At 33.9% G+C, this 11,895-nt stretch overlaps 1 protein-coding gene across 1 annotated transcript; it reads left to right on the top strand.

The window, feature by feature from the left end:
- The first annotated feature begins 1,340 nt into the window (after positions 1-1,340).
- On the top strand, positions 1,341-5,246 carry LOC145009805 (uncharacterized). Its single transcript, XM_078968436.1, has 5 exons — positions 1,341-1,766; positions 1,875-3,904; positions 3,991-4,240; positions 4,324-5,024; positions 5,187-5,246. Exons 1-5 carry the CDS (start codon positions 1,703-1,705, stop codon positions 5,244-5,246), a joined length of 3,105 nt encoding a protein of 1,034 aa, XP_078824562.1. The 5' UTR covers positions 1,341-1,702.
- Positions 5,247-11,895: the final 6,649 nt, after the last annotated feature.

Genomic DNA, 11,895 nt, shown 5'->3' with positions numbered 1-11,895 from the left:
GTCATCTGAATTTATAACGTTGTCCGAATTTTATATGGTTATCGAAATTTATAATAATAATAATAATAATAATAATAATAATAATAAAAGAAAATACAAAAAGGGAAAAAAATGAGAAAAAGAAAAAAAAAATGATGTGAAATCAAAAATAAAATGTTGATTAGATTACTATTAGGGGGATAAAATTGTTTAAAGGGGTACTTATAACACATCCCAAACATAAAACAGAAGTGTTTATTTTTCCAAGTGACAAATAACTAGCTTGTAACAAGAAAGTAGCACTATGCTAAAAAACATTTAATCATTTAGAGAATATTGTATGACTCATTTATTATTATTATTATTATTATTATATATATATATATATATATATATATATATATATATATATATATATATTGAGAAATTTATATTTATAAGAAAAATATTAAATTGAAGTGTTTTTTCTCTTTTAAATTTAATATATATATATATATATATATATATATATATATATATATATATATATATATATATATATATAAATATATTAAAGGGACTTTGAATTTTTAATTTGAAGGTAAATTCAATTGATATTCATTTATTATTATATTTATTGCAAATTATTATATTTAAATATTATATGAAATTTAATAAAATATAAAAACTCAAAAAATAACATGTGGATAAAAATAAATTTAAAATAACCATAAAATTACATATGATAAAATGAATGAATATATAATATGAAACAATAAGATTTTTATTTATTAGAATAGATAACTTATTTTAATTATTTTAATGTAGTATTATCAAGTAAGGTTGAAACATGAGATTGAAAAACTTTTGAAAAATAGGTATAAAAATAAAGATATATTTAAAAATGTCTTAAATAGAAGACATTTTTTATGTTTTGCATGGTCTATTTTATAAAACGTCAAAATGATAGTCATTTATTATTATTATTATTATTATTATTATTATAAAATAAATTTAATTTTGAGATTGTCGTAAAGAGTTTTTAACTTGAATGCTGCGCTTGGTTGGTGAGCTAATGTGATATCATCTTGGTAATCAACTCAGTGAACTGAACTTGTTAATTGAAAAACTTAAATCTATGTGTTTTTATTATGGACAATATGAGACCACTCGTGATAATTTTATTATTATATAAGTGCTTTTTTGGAAAATGATTATATAAGTAGGTAGAAGCTATACAATATACAAATATCTGAATATTGTGAGGGCACATGGTTTGAGGGAATAAGTTCATTAAACACTATTTTTTTAGAATTTTAGATTTATTGATTAATATTTTTAAATTAAATCAAACCAAATTCATATTATAATTAAGACAAAATTGTAAAAATGGTCCCTGTGGTTTGCATTTTTTCAGGAAAAAAGTCCAAACCACAAGTTTTTTGGTTTTGTGGTCCTTTTGGACTGGTTTGTTTGTGAGAATGGTCCCTATACTTAACACCAGTTAAATTCCATCCGTTAACCCCCTCATGTGCCTTGCACGTGAGGGTATTTCTGTCCTTTTACTTATAGGGACAACACTTCCTTCTACCTTTTATCCCTCATTTACAATCCCAAACACCCGTCAACTCCCCACCTCCCTCCTTCTTCCTTCTGCTCCATTAAACCTGCAAAAAAAAAAGAAGTCGTTATCGAAAGAACCTAATCGAAGCAAAAGGAGACAAGGTCATACTTTAAAGTCGAAATGGTGTACGTAATGTGGCAGATCAGACCAAAAAATGAAGTTGTCGACGTATCATCCTTATATGGTAAGTTGCTCTGTTTTCTTAAACATTCCTATTTTTCAATTTACCCTTGATTTATACTAAAATCCGCCAAATTTTGACTTTGTTATCATGTACAATTTTGACTTGTAGCGGGTGCACCCACATGGTTTAGTATTAAGCTTCATCATGGTGGGAAGTTTACTAAGTTACCTGACATAAAGTATACTGGAGGTGAAGTGCGTTATGTTGATTATGTGGACATAGATGAGTTTTCTGTACATGAACTTGATGCCATAATGCTTGACCTAGGTTACCCAGACCCACGGATGATTGAATTGAGTGTTGAATCCCCAGTGATATACTACCATTTCAGGATACCCAATGGTGACTTTCAATTTGGTCTTAGAGCTTTAGGGAATGATCAGGATGTTATCAATCTTTCTAAATTTATTCAAAATAACAAGTTGATTGAAGTGTACACAGAACATGGGAAGACAAATCTACTCACATACTTCATGTCTCCAAATGCAAAGGGTAAAGTTGTCATTGAGGAATTACCAGAAAATGATGATCAAGGGGCTAAATATGAGGCTGAAGTTCATGTAGAATCTCCATTGAGAAATATGAACCATGTCAATGATGAACCAATTGGTGAGTACATGTCTTTGATTCTTTTTGGGAGTAAAACTGATGCATTCTCTCCAGAGTATAGAAAGGGTAGAGTTGGGAATTCAAAAAGAGAGGAAGGTTCTTGTAGCAAGAGGCTTAATTTAGAGGATATTGATGATTTAAAAGAGAAGGAAAACACTAATGAGGATGAGATGATTGATGGATGCTACAACACCCCACCCATTAATGATGATGAACAATATAATGAACTTTTTGACAACCTTATGGAAAATTTAAATGGAAGTGATGAGTATGTTGAAGAGTATGAAGGGGATGTTGAATCTGAAGAGAGTGATGAAGAGTATGAAAAGGATGAAGGTGATGATCATGATGGGAAACAATCAGAAAATGAAGATAAAGTGGATGACATAATGGATGAGGAGAACAATATAGAAGATGTTGATGTGGACATGGCAGACTTCTTTGTAAATGTTGAAAGTGATGTTGAAGGAGCATGTATTAATGATGGTCATGAACCTGAAGATATGGAAGTGATCAACAATGAGGAGTTCGAATCATTGGATGAAGGATCAGACCAAGACAGAGAAAGAAGAGCTCTCATAAGAAATTTGGGAAAAGAAAAAAGGTGCAACTTTGGGTCAGTACATATACAGTCATTCTCAGTGGGGCAAAAGTTTAAAAGTAAAAAAGAATTAAAGGAGTTAATTGATGTGCACGCACTAGAAACAAGAAGGAATCTATTCTTTAAAAAAAATGACAGTCAAAGGCTTAGGGCACAGTGCAGAGGAGTTGTACCTGTCATCAATAAAGGTCAAGTGGGGACTAAACCTACCACTTCAAAAAGCAAGGGCAAAGAAGTAAAGACACAAAAAGAAACATGTGGTTGGTATATACATGCATCTAGGTCAAACCCCGAATCTGATTGGTTTATAAGGACCTTAAACCAAACTCATACATGCTTACAAACAAGAAAACTCAGAGCTTGTACTGCTTCTTTAATCTGCAAGAAAATCATAGATCAAGTTGAGGCAGATCCGAAGATTCCTTTGAGAGCCATACAAGATCACTTTCAAAAGACCTACCAGGTGGGTATTTCAATGGATAAGGTGTTTAGGGCAAAAGATATGGCAAGAAAGCATGTAACTGGGGACTACACAAAACAGTTTGAGTTGTTGAGGGACTATGCTCTTGAACTTCAAGCTACAAACCCAGACACAACAGTCAAAATAGATGTGTGTCCTAATGGCAACCCTGCATCCCCAACAAGGCAGTTTAGAAGGATTTATGTATGCTTGGGTCCACTGAAAAAAGGTTTCAAAGCATGTCTTAGAGAATTAGTAGGTTTGGATGGTGCCTTCATGAAAGGCCCATTCCCTGGTCAGGTTCTTACAGCAGTTGGTCTAGATTCCAACAATGGAATTTATCCCTTAGCCTATGCAATTGTTGAGTCTGAAAACACAGCTAGCTGGAAGTGGTTTTTAGAAAACCTTGGGGATGACTTGGAGCTTGGGAGCAACTCAAACTATACTTTCATAAGTGACAGGCAAAAGGTAAATTAAAACTCATCAATTGATCATTTAGATTGTGTTTTTTTACCAAGAAATTAATTCTAATTATTGTATGTTGAGTCATGTAGGGATTACAAATTGCAGTTGATCAATTGTTTCCCAATGCTGAGCATAGTTATTGTATTAGACATATTCATGACAATATGAGAAAGAAGTGGGGGCAAACTGAGTACAGGGACCATTTATGGAGGTGTGCATCAGCAACCACCATTCCTGAGTTTGAACATTTGATGAAAGAGTTTAGTGAGTATGATAAGGAGGCATGTCAATGGTTGAAGCAAATTCCTCCTGTACATTGGGCAAGGAGTCATTTCTCAGGTAATTGTATATGTTTGCATATGGTAAAGATTATGTGTTTCAGTTATTTATCAGCATTAATTGTATGTTATTGTAATGTGCAGGAAGAGCTGTTTCTGATGTGTTGATTTCAAACATGTGTGAAGTGTTTAATGGGAAGATAGAGAAAGGCAGGGACAAACCTGTAATTTCATGTTTAGAGTTCATTAGGGAGTATCTAATGAAGAGGATATGCAATGTCATGAAGGCAATGAAGAAAGCTAAAGGTCCACTAACACCTACAACAACAGACATCCTAGATGCAAGGAAAAAAAGTGCTTCACAATATATTGCTAGGTGGAATGGGGCAAACAAGTATCAAGTCACTGCAGCATTGCAAGATCAACACGTAGTGGATGTTAGGAACCAAACCTGTACTTGCAGAAAGTGGGAATTAATGGGAATACCTTGCAGGCATGCAATTGCAACTCTGAATGAAATGAGCAAAGACCCTGAGGCTGAGCTTGACATTTACAAGTGGGTACACAAGGTGTATTGGCTAGAGACATGGCAAAAAGCTTATTCATTTAAGGTGGAACCAATTAAAGGGAGACCCATGTGGCCTAAAAGTAATTGTCCAACAAAGCTAATCCCTCCTCCACATCACACTCAGGTGGGAAGGCCTAAGAAAAAAAGAAGACAAAGTGAGGGTGAAAGGTTAAGCAAAATGCAGAAGGCAAGTGCAGGTGATGGAGTCAATGAGATGCAAGGAGAAAATTCCCAAGGGCCAAGAAATGATGGTGTGCAGAAGCTATCAAGGAAACATGTTAGTGTTACTTGTAGCAAATGCAAGAATAAAGGACACAACTCTAGGACCTGTAAAGGGCAAGGAGGGAATCAATCTAAGAAGTGATTGTGGTTATTTGTTGTGGTGCAATGACTATTTAGTTTCTTGTTGTTAAAAACTGTTTGTTTTTGAAAACTTTAGTTATGGTTTGATGATGTGGTTATGTATGGTGCACAGACACTTGTATGCTTAACTTGGTAATGGTTTTTGGTTCCACTCATGTGGTTAATGGAATGTTCATTTTGGTAAATTTATGACATGTATTTTGGTAATGTACTTTTGTTACATTTTGGTTCTATTTATGTGCTTATATCTGACAACTGATACACATTTTGAACACAACTGATACACATTTTGGAATTCATTACAAACATGATGAAGTCAAATTACAACAAAATTATACCATTTTTACCCTGCATCACTTGATCAACAAAAATCCCCACATTTGCCTAACCCTATCCCTTACATAGACCAAGTACTAAAGATAACAATCACAAACATAAACCAACTTGCACATAAATACATCTTCAGCTTGAAACCTTCATCCTTCAATGCATCACACCTTGCCTCCAACATGTTGTTCCTGCTCAAAAGTCCATTGCACTGTTCCTGTAACATGTTGATACTTCTTACCAGCCCATTACATCCTTCCTCCAATGTATTTATGTTTCTTAGAAGACCAGGTATGATGGTTTTACTCCTAGCACAAATAGGTGGGTCAACCCACCCGATAAACCCACAAACAGAATCCTTAGTAGGGCAAGCATAAAACCTCCTGCCGGGATTCAGTGGTGTCCAAGACGTTTTCACCAAAGCAAGCTTTCCACAAAAACAAACCACCATTGTTCGATTGCTCGATTGCAAGTCAGGAAAGGAGAAATGGAAGATAATAGTCGTTGGGGAAGAACAGTTAAGAACGTTGGGGAAGAAGATTTGTTGGGGAAGAAGCTGGGAAAAGAAAAGAAAACGATATATAAAGGATGTTTTATTTTTCCATATGCAAAAATGGTCCCTATAAGTAAAAGGACAGAAATACCCTCTTGTGCAAGGCACATGAGGGGGTTAACGGATGGAATTTAACTGGTGTGTTAAGTATAGGGACCATTCTCACAAACAAACCAGTCCAAAAGGACCACAAAACCAAAAAACTCGTGGTTTGGACTTTTTTCCTGAAAAAATGCAAACCACAGGGACCATTTTTGCAATTTTGTCTATAATTAATAAGATAAGAATAAATTTGTATTTTGGTTTCACTTAATATCCATCTAGTGAGATTAAAATTTGAATTTGATCAAAGAATTTTTGTAAATCTTGGTTCGGCAATGAGCTTTTCGATTTCTTTTTTTTTTTTTTTTTAACTTTTAGTTTTTAGCAAAACTTCAATTAATGAAAAAAGATTTGTCTGTAAATACAAATTTAAATATTTCACGTTTAACAAAAAAAAAATCTAACACAAAAAAATTTAAATAGCATTTAAGAGATTTTTTTAATCTTTTAGATCTTAAATTTTACATTTTATTTAATTATATACATTTCAAAAACTTACGATTATCCTTACCGAACAATATTTTAAAAATAAAAGTTTTAGCTTACAACTACCGATTATTTGGTCAAACAAACCTTGTGTTTCAAAAAAAAATACATTATTGTTTTTAGTAGGCAAATTAATAAAAGACAAACTAACATAAAAGATGCATAAAAATGCATCAAAGAGATCTTTTCAAGTTTAAACCTTAATTGTTTTTAAAGAAGGGAAATAATAGTCAACTAAGGAACCCGTAAAGAGAAATTAAATATCCTCCTACGTTTTGATTCTATCAATCCGCCTACCAATTTAAATGATGATATTTGTCATATTAGTATTCTAAAATATCATTAAATCTCATTAAATGGGCATTAAATGTTACACATATCACCATTTCATTGAGTAGAAGGATATATAAGACAAAAAGTAGGAGGATATTTAATTTCTCAAACGTAAATAACTTAAAAGAACCTAGACTGAAAAACACAAATAAGGAAACTAATGGTTCTACGATCCTACAAATGAAAACTGCAAAATAAACAAATTAAAATGAAACAAAACAACTTAAATTAAAAACATCATAAAACTAACAAAAAAAATAAACACTAGCAAATTCAATAAAAGCAACTAGCAAAAAGCTAGAAAATTACAAAAATAGCATAGGGCTTCCAGTTACTATAAAATTTTTTATTCATATTAACAAACCAATAAAACGACTTATCATCAATCAACCCCTTAATCTTCTTTTTCCCAAACCAATCAAACGACTTATCATCAATCAACCCCTTAAACTTCTTTTTCCCATATACTCCAATATTAAACACCAGAAGATTCCTGACTTTCCATATAGCCCAACAATTAATGAAGTAATCATACAAATAACATCTAAAGTAACTCTTCGACTTCGTGAAACACTACTTAAGTCTACCAATGAAACAAAATGCTTCTGATAGAATATCACATTGAGAGTTGCTTATCAAGCCAACCAAAAAATCGAGTTACAAGTTCTGCCCCCTATTTCACATTTAATAAACAAATGCTCCAAATTTTCAACATAACCAGCACAACTCGAACACATAATGGAAGCCTCCAAGTAATTATGTTACTTTTCGCAGAACAAATCAATTCCATCTAGTAACCACACCCAAATAAATAAGATTTTTCTCATCAATATGGTGCATAATATCTTTGGCCGTAAAGTCCAAGGATTCATTCAAGCACCACTGCTACTTATCCGGCTCACTCATCGAAGTAATGTTTTGTAAAACATCAACTAAACTCGAAAATTAATATTCCAAAGTACCTCTCGTAAAATTTCTAAGCTAGTCTCGTTTCCAGTCATTTTCCCATATCTCCATAACTATACATTGAGGACTGCAATCTAGATACAACAGACGATCGATGGAATCTGTCTTTAAAAGGAGTGTGTTACCTACCCACGTATTAAACCAAAATTGAGTGTGATCGCCTCTAGACACCACCTTAAAGACACTTGAATGAGGAGTCATTTGTTTCTCATGCATCATGTTTATAGAAACAAAGATATGAGACCAAACCCCTTGCCTATTTCTACACTAACCTCCAAACGGATCACTAATTTGAGGACTATAAACGACATCAATGAATTTAACCCATAACGAGGTACCTTCATTGGCATACTGCCATCTCAACTATTGTAATAAAGCATGGTTTAAAGCTCCTAACGAACCAATATCTAAATCACCTTTTCGTTTCGAAGCTAAAGAATGGTTCAGAGAAAAATTGGTTTTATTTAGATTTTTTTATGATCAGGTTTTACCCGAGGAAGCTCCAATGGAATCATAGGCTTGGTCGTCATTCTCAATACATTTAGTATAACTTCTAACGTCCCAAAAACCATAGTGATTTTTTTTCTTAAATTTTAAAGTAACTAAAATCCATTTTCATAAAGGACAATGTCATCAAAATATATGTTTCTCAACATAGATTCAAAATCAGAGTTATAAAGAAAAGTAGCGTGGAATTTCGAATCATAAATTTGTTCATGTGTGTGTACAGTCCTGCCTTCTCCTTCCTAAAAAGCGATAAGTACCTGAGAAACATTTAACACACAACTGTAAGCATGAAGCTTAGTGAGTTCCCCAAAATATCACATTCATCATAGATAACTACACATAACAACTTCGATTACGCATCAACCCTAGATCCGTATCAACCCCGAGTCTGTATTAACTCAATCTGTGTATTTAAACCGAAAAATTATGTATTAACCCTAGATTCGTATCAACCCAAAATTAGGTCCATATCAACCCACAACAACGGGTATATATCAACCCACAACAAAGTACATAACAGCAATCAGCAAGTAAGACTCTACTAGTCTAACATGCAAAACAACTATGACATATGTAACATAAATGTTCTGAAATTGTGTATTGTTATTATTAAAAGTCAATAAAATTGAGTGTTGAGCTCTAACAAGATGGTTTTTACTAGAAATGAAGTAAAACTATGTTTAGAATCACTCAGAAAATATTGGAAGTCTTATGAGATCCCAATTAAAAGCCAAATACTGAAATTTAGCAAAAATATAAAATTTGAAATAAGTAAAATTTTATTATTTGATGTTGTAAATCATCTTGTTAGAAACTTATAGACGAAAACCTCGTCGAAATCCGAGTTATAACGAAGAAGTTATGACGAACCGAAGATCCGCGACAAAACCGGCACGACACCGAATGACGTAAAAAGTGAGTTTTTGATAAACTACTTTTTAGCCTTAGTGATCTAAATGAAAGTCGTAGTGTTAATTAAACCGAGAAATTCGATAAAAAGAACGCCAAAATCTGACTTCGTGTGAGGGAGTTATGATTTTTCAAAGTTTCAACTTAGCAGTAAACAACTAAAAACTCGAATTCTAGATCGAGCGATATTTGACCGATACATCCTAAACGAGAGTCGAAGGTCTCGTCATTTGTAGTACAACGGTAAAAAGTCCGGCGAAAACGGATATCGGATGAAGAAGTTATGAATTTTTAACGGATTTTCCTGTCCCGGTCTGTTAAAAATAACAATATTAAAAAAAAATCAAAAGTAGCCAATAAGGTCTAAACGAAAGTTGTAGAGCGTAATTTTAGCTACGCGTGCATATAAAGAACGTCAAAAACGGAGCTCGTATGCGAAATTTATGGATTTTAGAAGTTCGGGGCTCAACTACCGAGAAATCTCGCATGAATAGTAACATACACGTCACCTCGCACGAAGTTGCTGCGTCACCGAGGTCGTGGCCCAATCTGAGAAGCAATGCGTGTCGGACTGTGATAGGACCGTAGGGAGGTCCAACTGAAGCCTTCTGAGTGTCACATATGTGGCGTGTTCGAGGTGAGCCACGTCTCGCCTACGAGCTGCTGACGCGCCTTCTACACTTCGCTCCGTGTCACCCCTCCGAACCTCGCACCTGGCCGTCTCGCAAACGCGACATCTGGCCACCGAACCTCGCTCTGGCTATTGCGTGGTTGTCGTTTCTGCTACCACCTGCCTCTCCGGATCCGAGCCTCTCGCCTATAAATAGGAGGCCTGCGAGCCTTCTCGGGTAATTTTGAGAAATTGCCATGTTTGGCCCCTTTTTCCATATTTTCTTCATTTTGACTTTCCCCGAAGCCCCGGTATCAATTTTAGCACCCGAAACACGCCCCGAGAAGCCTAAAAATTTTATCTTTTCGATTTTGAAGCCCTACCTTCACAGAGCCCGGTTTTCAATTAAGCTCCCGGTTTTCAACATAGAAAGTCATATTTAAAGCCGAAGTGCTGTTCAAATTACTATTTTAACCCCCGGTTAATTTAAGGTGAGTTCAATATATAAGAACAATTGTATGTTATGTGTTATATGTGCTATGTGCTTCTCAGTGTTATTATTCGTAGTTATTTTCCCGTGTTATTCTATTCGCTATGTTTATAGAAAATATAATACCTTTGACCATGTTATCAGTGAAAAGACTTAGATTCACATTGGTACTGGTACGTAGCCTCTGGCCATGTAGAACATGTCTCCGTAAGAGAATGACTTCTATTCTATGGTATTGGCAGAAAGTTAGATAGGAATGGTATGTAGCCTCCGACCATGTAGAGCATGACTCCGTAAGAGAATTGAACTCTATTCTATGGTATTAGCAAATGGTTAAACAGGGCGTGAAAACCTGAAATCTACCAAAATGGTTAAACATGGCGTGAAAACCCGAAATCTACCGAAATGCTAAACAGGGCGTGAAAACCTGAAATCTATCATATTGATAATCAGAAATTATATGTCTTATGTGTCATTTGGGCCAAAGCTTTATTGATGCATATCAAGTATTGAAATCGTTATGTCTCATTGAAAATTATATCTTTGAATAAAGTCTTTGATTGATATGAACGCTTGTCACATGATTTCACATATGTCTATTTGTTCCTCTTTGCTTTTGCCACATTGAAGTATATATAAGGCATAAGATTATATTGTATCATGATTTCACATAAGATTATTTGTTCCTCTTTGCTTGTCACATGATTTCACATATGTCTATTTGTTCCTCTTTGCTTTTGCCACATTGAAGTATATATAAGGCATAAGATTATATTGTATCTATTTATTGAATTACTAAGCGTTATCGCTTATTCCTCTCAATGTTTAACAATTGCAGGTGATGATTATCCGATATAGTTTTATACTGTTGAAAGATTTAGAATAGTTAATACTATTTCTGTATTATAATGTTCATGTATGTATATGAATAGTAGATTCCTGGGTAGACATAAAATGTAATAAAACTTAGTCGGTTTGTATCCAATCCTTTGTAATCACTTTATCAATATAAAATATTGTTTTATAAATATGCATGTAGCATGTTTTGAGGAAGTAACTTAAGAATAATATTAGAATAGTATGAAAGTTTGGGTCTTTCATAAATACGAAAGTTGGGGTCTTTCAATCCTCACTTTTGGGTGAGAATGAAGTAAGTTACTTAGACGAAATTGTGGCAACTCATGGTGCGCCACTATAGATTATTTACGACTGTGATACTCGTTTCACTCCTCACTTTTGGGTGAGAATGAAGCATGAATTAGGATCTCGAGTTGCTCTTAGTACAACTTATCATCCTCAGATAAATGGTCAAAAGAAGAGAGCAATCCAAATAGTAGAAAATATATTGAAGGTATATAAAGTACTGTATGAACGTAAATGTCATACTCAAATATGTTGGCGTGACATAAGACGGAAGATCTTTGGAGGATCTGAAATGATTCAAGATATCACTGACAAGATACAAATTTTCCGAGAAAGAATGAAACCGGCGCAGGATCGAT

This window comes from Lactuca saligna, chromosome 8 (assembly GCF_052625555.1).
Source record: "Lactuca saligna cultivar CGN05327 chromosome 8, ASM5262555v1, whole genome shotgun sequence".
NCBI classification, from domain to species: Eukaryota; Viridiplantae; Streptophyta; class Magnoliopsida; order Asterales; family Asteraceae; genus Lactuca; species Lactuca saligna.
This window is presented reverse-complemented; position numbering and strand designations above follow the sequence as displayed.